The sequence below is a fragment of the Euprymna scolopes genome, chromosome 23, assembly GCF_053919585.1.
Source record: "Euprymna scolopes isolate OS-2025 chromosome 23, ASM5391958v1, whole genome shotgun sequence".
Classification (NCBI taxonomy): domain Eukaryota; kingdom Metazoa; phylum Mollusca; class Cephalopoda; order Sepiida; family Sepiolidae; genus Euprymna; species Euprymna scolopes.
This window is the reverse complement of record NC_136504.1, coordinates 52,462-68,916: the sequence shown is the minus strand read 5'-3', so window position 1 is coordinate 68,916 and position 16,455 is coordinate 52,462. Positions and strand designations below refer to the sequence as shown.

The window sequence follows — 16,455 nt, the reverse complement described above, 5'->3', positions numbered from 1 at the left end:
AACATGAAAAAAGGACAAGATATTCTAATAAAAAATATAATAAGTTTATAACTTAAAATATTGCAACGTAGCGCTAATAATTTTTTAAATTTCAATTTATAACATTATATAATCAATTCTAAATGCTGCAATATTCGAAGTTATAAATTTATTATATTTTTACTAGAATATCTTTTCCTTTTCTTTTCCAATGCCTTTACTTTTCCATGTTTAAGTTTAACCATATTATTTTTCATGCTTGCATTTTTCTATTATAATATATATATATATATATATATATATATATATATATATATATATATATATATATATATATATATAGAATATAAAATTAAAAATATAAAATATAAAATATAAAATAGGTTTAAATATGATATTTGGATTAAAAAAACAAAACAAACAAAAAAGAAATCGATTCGAGCACCACCACTGAGAATCAAAACCAAAACGTTTAACTTATTTTTCTCTGCCTATAACGACTGAGCTATAAAGACATGTTTGCTGCAAGGCTGAAAATTAAAACATGAACCAGTAGCTACTACGTTATGCATGCATATTCGTAATGCCATCGTTTGACTTTCACCTGGTAAAATCCATTTTTATTTTAAATTTTCACTCTTTTGTACCGATTTTCACGGGCTAAAACCCAAATATAAAGCTTTGCATGAGTTCAAATACCTTATATATGAAGTTTCATTTCTGTAGACCAAAAACAATGGAAGAAGTTTGGTAGGCAAATTTTTAAACAAAAGTAAGTTCACCACGGCTTTGCTCGGGCCCTATGTACTGTTCATAACTTCATGTGCATATGTATATATATATTAAAAAGTTCGACTCATGTTCAGGTAACCTACATCCAAAATTTCAAGTTTTAAGACCCAAAATTGGTGGAGGAGTTTGGTAGAGTCTGCAAAGGTCAACTCCTTCAACTTTGACCTCTTAGCAGCTAAATTTTCGCCCAAAACCTGGTTAAAAAGCTTGCTGCATATCTGAATACCATTTTATGTAAAATTTCAAATGTTTAGACTCAAAATTGGCGGAGGAATTTGGTAGAATTTACAAAGGTTAAATCGTTTAACTTTGACCCCTTGGCAGACAAGTTTTCGGCCAAAAACCGATTAGAAGCTTGTCCTCTGTCTGAATACACTTTATGTAAAATTTCAAGTGTTTAGATAAAAAATTGGCTGAGTAATTTGGTATAGATCGCAGAGGTCAATTTTTTTTTTTAACTTTGACCCTAATTTTGACTCCTTAGCATTTATTGTTTTAGGCTTAAATCAAATTAAAAAGTTTGATCCATGTCCAAGTAACCTAAATCTAAAATTTCAAGTGTTTAGACCCAAAATTAGCGGAGGAGTTTGGCAGAGTTTACAAAGGTCAAATCGTTGAATTTCGACCCCTTGACAGCCAAATTTCTGGCCGAAAATCGATAAAAAGATTTTCCCAAATTACAATACTTTTATGTCGAATCTCTAGTCTGTAGACTGTAGACTGAAAATTTGCAGAGTAGTTTCGTAGGGAAATGTGTACACATAGACACACAGGCACAGAGACACTTTCACTTTTATGGATATATAGATATGGGAGGAGTTTTTTGTTTACTATAAACTTTTTACGTAAATATTACGCAAGTGTAAATCATGTAGAATATCTGTATGAATATAATTACACGTAAAAGTTAACTAAAGATGATCATCCCATAAGGACCCCCCCCCCAAAAAAAAAAAAAACTAATCAGGAATTAATTAAAATGAATGTTTAAAAGAATATGCAAATTCAAGATCTTCGCAAGAGAGCTGCTTTCGCCAGTGTATCTTGGAAACACTCTCGGGTCCAGGGTACACTGACACCTTCTCAACCTTTGTATTGCTGGCGGCACCCCAGCCCTACCAGCCAACTTTGATGTTTCTCTGCTCTTCCCTCGTGAAGGGGATCTGAGCTGATAATTACGACCTTCCCGTGAGGGAGGAGCGGAACTCTTTTTCTCTCTTATTAACTCTCCACTCCCTCTTTCAGCTCTGACGCCCCCCCTTTTATAACTTTTGGTCCTACTTCTTTTTTGGCGCCAAATTCGGCTCCCCACTAAGGATGCTGTATCCATGTCACTCGTTTTGGCGACTTTTGAAACGGAATCAAGGGAAGAGAGTATCAAATGGACACCGCCAGCCCAGAGGCCACTACTATGGATACCCTCAGCCCAGAGGCCACCATGGAATCAACTGCTTCCCAATAGGAGAACTCCCCAACAGGAGGAGCAAAAACACGAAATTATAAGAGGCGTACCATCCGGACAAAGAAACGACAATGAACGCCACCCTGAAGGGGGGAAATTTACCAGTAGCTCCCCAAGGAGAGAAAAACCAACGTTGGACAGGGCACCCCACTCTGACAACAAAAATCAAGAGGCACTAGTCCCAAAGGACGATAAAGAGGACAGTGTTTCCCAGGACGGCTACTCCCCCAAAAGGGGAGCAAAACAAGTACATTGGCAAAGTAAAACATCCGGATGGATGCACCTTGGAATTGACTCGGTAGATCTGTGAGGGGGTTTGAGAACATTTCGAGGAGCATTTTACACAGCAGCCCAATCTTCTGGTCCATGAGTTCAGCGACTATTTGGCCTACTCTCCCCCTCTTGAGGCCACTAGTTGGAAGATTGAGCAGGAGGTTTTTCTGCCTCTTCAGATGGATGTGTTCAACCATTGGACTTGATATGTCATCGAGACTGAGAGGCTGGCCTTCCTGAGCCACTATCTGCAAGAAGACCAACCATGGCAACCCATGGCTACTGCCACCTTTCCCGACCTTGTTCTTGATCCCTCTATCGAGAGCTGCCGCAGGTTGCAGGGAGAATCTGCCTCCCTAAAAGAGTGCCAAGCCGTCCTAAAATGACTATCAAGGTCCAGCGACCTTGAGACTGCTACTCATAGGGAAATCCACAGGGATCTAGTGAGGGGGGTCGCCGACGACATGCTATGCGTGTGTTTGGGTTAGTAGCAGAGTGAGATCTGCTCCATGTGGAGTTGGGCGCCAGGTTAGAGTCATTTGAACAACTCAGAGTTCTCTCTAACCTGGCGATTATCCTGAAATGCACTTCTCCTCAACAGCATACAATGTAGTTCCGGCTTTTTGGAGATGCCTACTTGTCCCCATTGTGGAACAACAGCCGTAGAAACGACTGATCATGCTTTCTTTGATTGCTGCGAACTCTGCTGGTACTGGTCATATGTCAGCAAGGTGACGGCTAACATTGATCCTGAACATCCTCGCCCGATTACGGTATCCGATGTCATTGACAACGTGAGGCTGCCATGGGACCGGGAAAGACAAATGATCTACATTACAATCCTGACCATGGTGAGAATGGTGATTTGGACGTCCCAACTGCAAGGTAGCTGGGGTATATTGTCTTTTTCTGATCAGGATCTGATCGATTCATTTAAAAAACAACTATGGGTGAAGATCAGATGTGATAAAAAGAGGCTACATCGTGCGGGATTTGACAAAAGATTGATACACTTAGAAAGTCTGTGTGTATGAAAAGGAGCCAAATTTGAATATGTGTTCCCCACCTCTTAGCTAGCCAAGTGATTGCTCCATCCCTCCCCGACAAGGAAGCCTCTAAGATCTCCACCCCCTCCTAACTGTAATCCCTACCTCTAAAGTTCACCCATCTTGGAGAGAAAGAAATCAATCGCTAACACCCTCCCCTTAACCCACAAATTTTTCTTTTCTCCATTTCATTTCACCTAGATGGCATCCCCACTTAGAGACTGTTCCACAGGACCTCAGGTTCCTTTACAAACCAAAGTGGAACGGGCGGTCTATCAACCAAATGGGGTTGGGAGAGTCCTACTAACCACTTTTGTATTCAAGGTGAAGACTTTTTTCTTCTCATTTCTATTATCTATTATTATATTAATCTTCTTATTTCTATTATCTATTATCGTTTAAAAAATCAACAACAAATCTACGTGTGTTTACATATACATATATATATATATATATATATATATATATATATATATATATATATATATATATATATATATATATATATAGTGCTATCTACTCGGCGTACCTCAGACTTCATAATGTACTTTTAGTTGAATCTAAAAACCACAAAAGATATATAACTCAAAAAGAAATGAAAAAAGCTCAAAATATAAGGAATATAACTTATATTTTTAATTTAAATTAAAATAAAAATTACTTGATTTACATTTTAAGTCATTATTAAAAATTGTGTTCATTGTAATATTCTTCCATGCTAGAATAATAACTTTTGGAAAGAAATTGAAGCGAAGTACACTTTTTTTGTGTGTAAAGAACACTGCACATATAAAAAGCAATAAACTATCGATTCGTCAAATACATTTCTTATTCCTCAGCTTAACATTCACAGGCAACATGAATAGGAACAAGTACATTAAGGACATTGGCAAGGCTGCCCCAAAGAAGCTAGGCTCTCTCTACCATGCTAGAAAATTACTCACACTAAAGAGCATCTTATATATTTACAAAGCCACAATTCGCCCTTTCATGGAATATTGTTGTCACATCTGAGCTAGGGCATCTACCATTAGACTCTCACTTTTAGATAGGATTAAAGAAAAAAGTCTCAAATCTAATAAGCCCCTTATTATTTACTCTTTGTGTCTGTTAAATGGAATGTACTCAGAATAATCATTTCCGGAAAGAAACTGAAGCGAGTTAAACTTTTGTGTAAAAAACATGCTGCATGGATAAAAAGGAATAAACTATCAATTTGTTAGATGCATTGCTATTTAGGCCCAACATGAAAATCTTACAATTTATATGTAAGATAAAGTGTTGTATTGTCGAGTGTTCTGTATGACATGGAGGGGTGTATATATTAGTTACATGCATTTTATATGTGTAATGTCTAGTGGTATAAAAATTATGAAAACAGACACATTTTTACACTGGACATTTAACAACAGGGACAAATAATGTTGTATAGGGGGTACATATAGACCGATGACGGGAGTTCATATTGGAGCACATATATAACGATGGTGATGAAAATTCTGACGGGAAGACATTTATATATATTACATCATGACGACAACTGTGCAAATCCTTGGGAACTTCATATCAATACAGACTAGGCGATATGATGCAAGTTCTTAACACAGAGGAGGGGAGGAGATACTTAACTTATGATGGAGGAGGCCCATTACTTATAAGGGTTGTACAAAGTTCGTTACAAGATGATGATAAAACACATTTACCTTCTTGGTTGTGAGGAATGACGACACAAGACAAACAGTTACAAACATATATGGTTCCTTTATTATTCAACCGGCCAATAGGTAATGTCAGGAATTCAAACTTGGATCTACATGGTCTACTTTTCTCCTTTCGCCTCTAAGGGCTCCCACTCTCCAACTGTCTATCACCGTGTGTGATCTGCTCTACTTATCTGATCCTCATCAACTCTCTAACTTCGAACCATCAGATTCCTATATTGAGAACTCTACTTTGTTTATGACATCAGAAGTGTGTTTACCCAGATGACTACTTTCACGTGGATTTACATATGTTTGTCCAAACACACTTTTGGCAAACAAAGAATCTTAAATTCTAATTGTTTAATATCTAACCTACTTTTAAACAATACATTTTTTTAGCCCACATTGTCCATTCTTTTAACTGACATATTTAATATTCAGGTTTCGAAAAGAATGGACAATCAACTTTTTTTCCAACATAAACAATATTTAGCTATTTAATATAATTAATAATGGACTGAAATGCTTAAGATTCCCATTTCCATTATCTTTAACACTTGCCTTCAGGGTTCGATTCTGTCCTTTTCCTAATATCATTTTCACTTATCTAGTATGTCTTCTTATTTACATGAGAAGGGGACACTCCTCTCATGTAACACCCATTCCCTTCCTATTTTTCAAAAATGTACGTATTTTTAAATTCCAATACATTTTTTCTCTTTATCCGTTTAACCAATTGGCTAAGAAAGATCAGACACCATTAAAAAAATCTTCTGTAGTCAGCCCTTTTCCAACTTTAACTTTTTTTTAGACCAGAATCTCTATCTGATCTCCCTGGCATATTCCTTTTGAGTGTAAGGTAGTACCTTCTATGATCCATATCAGCTGCTTCATCCAGCCACCCTTATGCCATAAATCGAGGTACCATTTTACCTCTTCACCAATTCGACGACCTTTCATCCAAATGTGTCCTGATCCTTTCCTTCGCATGGTTGTTCTACTAATTAGAGCTTTGTCTCATTTCTATTTTATTTCTTTTGGGACATACATCAAAGCTTATTTACTTAAAACTTTGTGGTTGGCTTCTAATTATCAAGATACACCTTTCCATCACACTGATTCACTCGGATTTTCTTGCTTGGACTCTTAGAACTCGATAAAGACTTAGAAAGCATCATTCTTAACTAAATAACCCTCCCCCTGCGCCAAAATTCCTACTTGCTCACTGAATTCTAACTATGGCTAGGGTTTCTGTGATTTTTCCTTTTCCTCATCAGAGCGTCCCAAATCCCAAAACAGGGATATCCCGCATACATTCATCTCTAATATATATATATATATATATATATATATATATATATATATATATATATATATATATATATATATATATATATATATATATATATATATATATATATATACATATATATATATATATATATATATATATATATATATATATATGATTACTTTTCTTCCTACGTATTTACGGAATATTTTACTTTTTCTCCCTTCTTATTTTATGTGATTTGCCCATGGTACTGACCATTGGTACCCTAAGAAATTCTCGTATCCTCTCCAACGCCTGCCTTTTTAATTTATTGTGCAGAGGCTTATCATCTGCTCGAAGCCGTTACTTGCTTCAAAAGCACACAATATCGCAGGTTTCCATCTATATTTTCCTATAGGAGTACATCTCTAGTGCTGTTCCCTAGCAAGTTATTCTTCTCGCGAAAAATGTTATGGACATAAAAAAAGAAGAAAAATTCTCTCTTTCGGCTTTATCACATCCGAAAACCTCTCAAAATACCCGTTTACGTAATTTTCTCTTGTGCCCTCTCGAAAATTCTAACTTATTACTAGGCAAACGATTCGTCTTAATTATTGTTTCATTTTTATTTTCTTTTGACTTGTTTTTTCATTTTAATTTATCTACCTAATTATGTCTTGAATTCCTGACGACAATTACAATACATCATACATACATTTAAAAACAATTTTTACCAATAGTTGTCCAAACATCATATAACATCTTCAAAACAAAATACATCATTACATTTAACTATGATCTAGACAAAAAAATTAAAGTTATAACTTTTTCTCCAAAAAATTTTTTTTTTCTATAAACAACAACAACAACAACAACAACAACAACAACAACAACAACAACAACAACAATAAGAAAGTCTGCTAAAAACACTGGAACACACAGAAAAAAATTCGTGATTATATAAAGTCAACATTCAATATTGTCCCCCTTTCTTTTTTTATTGTCCTTTTTAAACCCCCCCCCCAAAAAAACACATGGAAGCTGAAAAGTTCAACTATAAACAAACTTCTTTTTCAATAAAAGTGCATTTGTACAGACAATAGGATCTTTTAAAATCATATTTATACAAACAAATTCCTTATAAGAGTATACAGTAGCTTTTTATGGATTCCCGTTTATCTGCGTTCTCATTTGACAAGTTATATAAACAAATCTTACACGATTTCAAAACAATGACAATTGAATGACTCCAACCTCTCGTGTGTATATACAAATGCATTCCTTTTTTCACATCATCTGTGTGTGTCTATATATTTCAAAACAATGCAATTTCATTTAGCAATGGATTTTACGCTGAATGTACTCATATTTGTTGTTTTTGCATTTTTGTGTATGAGCGCTTCTTGTTTTTTTTTTATTATTCATTTCTAGGAATTTTTTAGAAAGTACATTTTCATATTGTGAGTATGTTTCTCTTTCTTCTCTTTTTTTCTTGATTATTGTGTTTATGTGTGTACTTCGTCTAGCAGGGTTTCTTTTTCAAAGAACCCTTAGTTTGTTCCGAGGTATTAGTGAGGTTCGATTTTTATTCTTGCAGAATAAAATGATCACGGCGCTCAAATCGCTAGTTTTATAGAGGGTACATATTTAAAGATGACGGGAGTTCATATTGGAGACATGTATAACGGGGATTCATATTGGGGGCACATATATAACGGTGATAATGACAATTTTGAGGGAAGACATTTATATGTATTACAGTTCTTTTAACACATATTAGAGGAGGGGTGATGCATTATTATGATGAAGGAAGCACATTACTTGGAAGGAGTTACACAAAGTTCGTTACAAGATGATGATAAAACACATTTACCTCCTTGGTTATGAGGAATGACGACACAAGACAAACAGTTACAAACATATATGGTTCCTTTATTATTCAACCGGCCAATAGGTGATGTCAGGAATTCAAACTTGGATCTACATGGTCTACTTTTCTCCTTTCGTCTCTAAGGGCTCCCACTCTCCAACTGTCTATCACCGTATGTTATCTGCTCTACTTATCTGATCCTCATCAACTCTCTAACTTCGAACCATCAGATTCCTATATTGAGAAATCTTCTTTGTTTATGACGCCAGAAGTGTGTTTACCAAGGTGACTACTTTCACGTGGATTTACATATGTTTGTCCAAACACACTTTTGGCAAACAAAGAATCTTAAATTCTAATTGTTTAATATCTAACCTATTTTTCTATTTTTAAACAATATTTTTTTTAACCCGAATTATCCATTCTTTTAACTGACATATTTAATATTCAGGTTTCGAAAAGAATGGAAAATCGACCTTTTCCCGACATAAACAATATTTAGCTATTTAATAGAATTAACAATGGACTGAAATGCTTCTAAGATTCTAGTTTCCATTATCTTTAACACTTGCCTTCAGGGTTCGATTCTATCCTTTTCCTAATATAATTTTCACTTATCTAGTATGTCTTCTTACTTGCATCCCTTTCATGTAACAATAATAGTTCTCTGGGACTGTAACATCGGGCAAATTGGAGAAACATACCTGGTCCGTCTCTGATCTTGTTTGATGGATCCTCGGGAACAGCTGCAAAGAAGACTCATCTCAATAAATCAAAAAATCTCATGCTGTCTCTTCAGCAACCTCTATTTCCGATGTTTCCCCTTTGGAAAGCTGCCGCTGGTTCTAGACTAACGCATTCTGATCCCCTCTACTGGGAGCCATCACCGTCCGACTCGTTCCGCTCTCTCCCACTCCCAATCCTTGACTGCGTCTGCTCACTCTCGTTTCCAGTCTCTGACTGATCAAATCATCGTATTTTTTCCAAAACTCTACCTAAAGTAGTTCACGTCACTTTAAAATGACTTCTACGCAAGAGTCATCAGATTGTAGAGACCAATCTATTTTAAATTATTATTTATGTTCCACATTCTTTAATTTATTAAACATCTTAACATAAATAATTTTCTCTGTAAATATTTATTTTGCTATGATAACATTCTATTTTTAAAAATATTACAACAATCATAACAATCGTCGACTAACAATACATTCAGCGTTGCTCTGCCATATCTAAAAAAAGTTGTCAAATTTAACATCACTGCGATTTACAAACTAATAGAAGTTTATGAGTTTTATTGGCAAAAAACTCTAAGAAGCATCTTTAATAAAATTTAAAATTTTGGTAGTTTCAAAATAGATTGCCTGTTTATTCAAAATTCAAAATTTTATTAAAGACGCTTCTAAAGGCGTTTTGTTACTTCTCATAACAATCACAGACAGCGATCACTTACAAAAATAAAGCTTTAGGAGTGAAGAGTTCTTTTTCACAATACCGCGCGTGAGAAACACCAGTATCAGACTTGATACAACAATAGGAGACTACAAACATTTTATTTACGAAAAAAAAAAAAAAAAAAAAAATCCCCCAAAATCCCCCAAAACCAAACAAACACAAAAAACAAGATTTTTCCTCTCATAATAAATATTTTACTATCAAAAATTAATAAGAAGCATTATATATATATATATATATATATATATATATATATATATATATATATATATATATATATATATATATATAAATGATCTCTTTTATTTACATTTTAACGTGATTTTAAAATAGTTTGTTTAATCAAAATTTTAGTAGAAGTTTGTTGAAATTTGAGTTTAGCACAGATTAACACACATGGAAATAAATATGTTGTTAGCGTTAAAATGACTCGATGACATTCAATTCAGACAACACTTTTGAGTAATGGTCAACGAATAAAACGGAGGTGGTCTTTACAGTTCTGTCGAAACATTGCATTTCATGAGCTCCAGTCATATGCGATGAGAGGGGATAGGTAAAGTAGTATCGGTTCCGTCAAGGTCTATCGAATCTGCAGTGTTGTATAAAGTGAAAATCAGTAAATATATCCAGAACTTACGTGTACAGCATCTGCCACGTCTCATACTCTGGTTGCCATTTTTCAACGCAAGCGTAAACCTGTTCTGTTTCGTGGAGAAACGTATATTTATACTCTAATAAAGCATCAGCCCAGTTCAGGTTTACAGAATGGTGGGTCGACAATACAACTTCCGGTGGCTTAGCTTGTCCAACAACTATAAATGAAAATATAAACATATAATAATAATAATAATAATAATAATAATAATAATAATAATAATAATAATAATAATAATAATGGCAAATTTTTAGTTTACTGACCCTCGGCATTCACCGCGGCCGCCACCACACACCCGTCCCCGCCTCACCAACCGCCTGCCCCAAATGTAAACACAGAATTTCTGTGAAATGTTAAACGGTATTCTACTCAGTAAATCTCGGCGCGTTACTTATGGAAAAACGGTTAATTAAACTGCAGAAACACCTGTTAAACTACACAAGTTCTATAATTGAATATCCCCTCCCCCCAAAAAGAACGAAAAGCATAAAATATGCTTTTGTAAACCGCTCATGAAACCTTACGGACAGCAATATTTTTACTATTAAATGAGGTGAAAACTTTTTATATTATGATAAATATTTCTTGTCATTTAAAATGTCCGCCATGTATTCATGCACCTTGTGAAACGTCAAGTGACTACACGCGTGTGCGCATTTTAGTAAGAAAGTGAAAAAAAAATGAATATAATTAAGAAAGTAAAAAAATCATGTAATTAAGAAAGTGAGAAAAGATTGCCTGTTTCGATATCGGGAAGCGGAAAAAATATCTGGAATGATGGGGTGAGGGATCATTTGGGCCTTGAAGCCGAAAAATGTTTTGGGGGCCAGGTTTTGGCCCTTTTGGCTCCGCTTGGCTCTTTTTGTCGTTTTTTCCTAAATGGGAAACAAGATGGCCGCCAGCAAAAACTTAGATATTGAATGTCTTCAAACATAGATAACTACTTGTTTGCGCAAAAATAAATGCGATATTTGTTCTCAGCGTACCCGAAAACCACCAAAAGTCGACAAATTAAAGGTGAATGCCGCGAGGTTAGTAAACTAAAAAAATTACCACCACCACAACAACAATATATTATATTCCAATATGCGACCGTTGAATCAGACGCATGAATCCTGTGAAAATATTTTTGTTTTGATTAATAACATATACATTCTAAATGTTTTCAAAGGAATCACGCGTCCGATTCAACGGTCGCACATTGGAATGTAATATGTTATTAATCAAAACAAAATTATTTTCACAGTAATAATAGTAGCAATAAAATTATGATAATAACAATAATGATAAAAATGAAATAATAAGAATAGCGATAGCAGTAATAATAATAATAATAATAATAATAATAATAATAATAATAATAATAATAATAATAATAATAATAATTACTAGCAGAACCCATGAAAATTCCACGGTATTTGAAAATAAAAAAAAAACAACACATCAGTAAGAAACATTTTATCACATAAACAATTATATTGAGGTTTGACCATGTACTGTTAAAGACTTAAATCACGAACCTCTGGATTTTCAGGTCCTGGGATCTCTGCTGACAATTGCATCAATTTGATGAACTGTTCTGATCTTATCCTGATCTCACAACATTATGATCATGTGACAGTGTGGTAGCCCTCTTTTTTGAATTTCAATAACATAAACATTAGAAAATAGAAATCTCAGTACATGTATGTCTTTAATGTCTTTCAAAAGTTCAGCTAGATGTGCATAGGTCGATTTTATGTAAGTTCTGATGGCCTCAATTGTTTAATATTTAAGGACATCTTGGATTACATGTGTATGGAAGGAATAGGTCTGGTTTTTCGTATTTACAGAAAACTGCTTTGTACTAATTGTTTTGTAATAATTTCAACATAGCATATAATTAGGTAATAATGCTTTCACCTGAAATGCGTAGGTTTAAAAGATCCATCGACAAAACCATCCTATGTTATTATTTATTTTGATATAATTCTTTAGTAGTTAATAATTTTTTTCAGTTGAAATGCGTTTGAATTTTTACTAATTTCAATATAACATGGAAGTAGGTAATGTTTTCACCTGGAATGCGTGAATTCAAAAAAATCCCTAATCAACAAAAGCACTATATGATTTTACTTATTTCGACATGACACTTAAGTAGGCAATGTTTTCACCTGAAATGCGTAGGTTTAAAAGATCTTTAGTCAACAAAAACACCCTATGATTGTAAATATTTCCACATGAACCTTTAGTCGGACATAATGTTTTTACCTGAAATGCGTTAGAATTTATACAAATTTCAACATGACGTAATAGTTTATATCAGTTTGAAATAAATTAAACTAAAAAAAAAAAAAAATGAAAGTAAATATGTATTACGAGTCCGTTATTAAGGTCACACAATAAACGGCAGCGTTTAGGAAATTGACCCCACCTCTAAATTCCACGATTTACACTTTTTTCTTTTTTCACGATAATCTCATCGAGTCGCAATATTTTTCTCAGTGATGGTCACAAAGTTCGTGTTCAATTTAGTAGCATGTGTTAACGAGCATCTCCCCCCCTCTCTGGCTTTCTTACTCTTTCTGTTTTCTCTCTCTGTGTCTCTATAAGAGAATAGAGAGGGAGAGAGGGAGAGAGAGAGAGAGAGAGAGAGAGAGAGAGAGAGAGAGAGAGGTGAGTAAACGTGGAGGTAGACACGTTTACCAGAACCAAAGGTCAGCTGACCAAATTACGTATGTGTGACGTGGTTGGCTAGATCTGTGAGATTTGATTTGAGCTTTGAAGAAGACGGACGTTTTTCCGTGGTCTCCCCCTCTTAACTGGGGAGGGGGAGACGAACGCTGACGTGTGTGAAGAAGAACCACACAAGCAGATTTCACTTTACACCTGCTGCAGGACCTCTGGGGAAAGTGAAATAAAATCTATAAAAAACATTCATCGTCTTGGAGTGATAAATCTTCGTCAAACAGGTATCAAGTCTACCTCCAGGATGAGAAATTTCCAGATGGTTCAACAGCGAGAAAGAACAGAGTTAGGTTCAGAAATTACATGTCACACACACGATTCCCTTTATGATAATCAAACACACAACCATTTATATTAGAGACAATCATACGCACACGGAATCTTTGATGTTATACAGTGTATACACCCAAACGTAAAAAGTGCCCCTAAATGAAGAACTCTATATAACATATTCAAATGTAACGAAAGCTCAATTTGGTACCCCTCAAGGATAACCTCGATGATAACGAATATATAACACATGCTATAATTGAAAACTGATCCCCGAGGATAAAATTTTTTTTTTTAATTTAATGTTAAGTTTGCAATCGATGAGATTAACGTGAAAAAAAAAAGAAAGAGAAAATAAATAAATTGCGGAATTTAGAGGTGGGGGTCAATTTCCTAAACGTCCGCCCAATAAACACATAATAGTTTTAATTTTCAATTTTTATTTATAAGATTGGAGATTAGGTGGTAAAATATTCTCGATCCCTCAATCACATAAAAGGAACACAATTTCCTACGCCAACAAACTACCCTGGTCTCTAACTCTGTCCTCGTGGGGAGGTAAAGTAAATAGGAAACATATACAAACACTGATATCAGTATTTTAGAAGTTAACAGTTTTAAATAAGCAGAACTTAGAGCTTTGTTTTTAAGAACAAACACTTTTTATTTATTTTAAACAATATATACAGAACATTTAATTTTTTTAAAAATAATATAAGTAAAAGATTTTATATTTAACAATATAAACCTTTATTATTTTTAATTTTTAATAATATAAAGAGAACATTTGATAATTTTTTTATTCTTAATTTTAAACAATATAAAAAGAACTTTTCATAATTTAAACGGTAAAAGTTTTACTTGGTTTCCACTTTAACATTTTCCTTTTAAATGATGACTTCAAAAGTTTTCGGGTATGCTGAAAACGAATATCGTATTTAAAGTTTCTGCAAATAAGTAGTTTACCGGATATTAAGCAATATAATTTATGTTAAAAGTGGTAGCCATAGTTGTACACCAAAAATATGCGCGCTTATGTGTACAACTATGGCCAGCACTTTACACTGTGAAATATTTTATCTCACTTGTTTTTGCTCCATGATAGTGGCAAAATAAGACAAAATACAACAAAGACCCACCTTAAAATTCAATACAAATTTTATTAGTTCCTCGGTTGCAAAACAGAATGCCCGTTTTGCCTCTGATAAAGAGCTGTTAACAACCTCGAAAGGTGATAGTTTTTTATCTTCAATAGGAACTGGATGCAGATTCATCTGTCTTCGAAGATCTGAGTTTACAGCTGTTTGAAGTTGGCCGTTATGATGCCTTTTGATGAAAAGATACAATTCTCGCCTTGAAACAATATTACAGAAGTTCATAATTAATGTTCATTGAAGGAAAGGTCCTTAATAACAGGTCGGCAATTCAGACCTCAAATTCTCTGGAAGACCCATATAATGATAATCGAGCCTAATTATTTCGGCTTAAGACACACATAATAATATGTTAGCTTAATCATTTAAGCTTAAAATCAAAGACTCAAGGAGACGAAGGTTGAAGGCTCAAAAAATGCCTCATATGCGGTGGGTGACTTTCATTGATCCTTCTCGTATGGCTGTCTTGGTCAGAATTGAAAAAGAAAAGAGCGCATGCAAAAAGCCCGACAAGGCGAATCGCCCCGCAGCAAATACAATTGACCAAGTTGATTGGTCTAAAACAAATACAATCGTAGGCATGATGTATTTGTCAAATTTCTAACAACACATAAGAAAATAAATTGCTTAATATCTGAAAAACTACTACATTTAAATGTGATATTCGTTTCAGCATATCCGAGAACCGAAAAGAGTCGTTATTTTAAAGGAAAATGTTAAGGTTAAAACCAAATAAAACTTTGCTATAAACTTTTAATATTTTAAACGATATAAACAACTATCGTTCACGAATGCTTTTGATCATACGGGGAAAGATTTCCTCATTTTCTCTTCTTCGCCACATGAATTCCACCGTATGCATTCCAAATGTTTCTGTTTTCAACTTTTCTCATTCTTTTTACAACGGGGCCATAAACCTTCTACAGTTTGCGTGTGTATCGTGGGGCCAAATCGGGTCAATAATTTCGTCATGTTGATATTTTCCATAATCGAAATGGTCCAAACGTTTATAGACTACCCATCCATCCAATATAATTGGCTCTAACAAAATATAAACTGGAAAAGAGAATACACGTGTATGATTAAATTTTAATTTAAATCGTTTATAAAAAACACGTGATTCAATTTTCAATAAACACGAGATTAATAATAGGCCATTAGGAGAATAGTTCTATTTATATTGTTTAAAATTAAAAATACAAAAAAAACCCCCCGTTTTATTGTTTACTTAAAATAATAAAAAAGTTCTATTTATATTGTATAAAATAAAAAGAAAATCCTGTATGTATTGCTTAAAATAGAGAAAGTGTTTTTTTTTGGTAAAATTCTGTTTATATTGTTTATTTTTCAAAAATAACTTCTGACCGATATCATTGTTAATATATTGTTGGCATTGGGCAAGATCACAGTGTATTATCTGTTCCGATACTACACTTTACCTTTTCTGACCTCGATCAGTGGGGGAGAAATCCTTCTAAACAGAGGTAATTTTTATTTTTGTTCCTATCCAGAGTACTCCTTTTTGGGGAGCTGCATTTCCCCCACATTAAAACCGACCTTGTATCTTACTCTGCCCTCGTGGGGCGGCAAGTAAATAGGAACATAACGGTGATTAGGAAATTTGGTTCCTTTTATGTGATTCAGGGATCGACTCTCTTTCCCTCAAAAGTTAGTTGTAAATTCAACTTTTTTTATTTTAGTAATCATAAATATGTGGAATTTTTACTTGATAAAATAAGAGAAAGGTTTTTGTTTTAATTTAATTATTTTTAATTTCTACGAAGTAGGTAAAA

At 34.0% G+C, this 16,455-nt stretch overlaps 1 protein-coding gene across 1 annotated transcript in view; it reads right to left on the bottom strand.

The window, feature by feature from the left end:
- Positions 1 to 16,455, bottom strand: part of LOC145245714 (fibronectin type 3 and ankyrin repeat domains protein 1-like) — a 157,241-nt gene that overhangs the window by 113,947 nt on the left and 26,839 nt on the right. Inside the window, exon 2 of the mRNA XM_080107246.1 lies at positions 10,494 to 10,668. Within this exon, the coding sequence (XP_079963372.1) occupies positions 10,494 to 10,668 (175 nt within the window). The remainder of the gene's footprint in view (positions 1 to 10,493; positions 10,669 to 16,455) is intronic.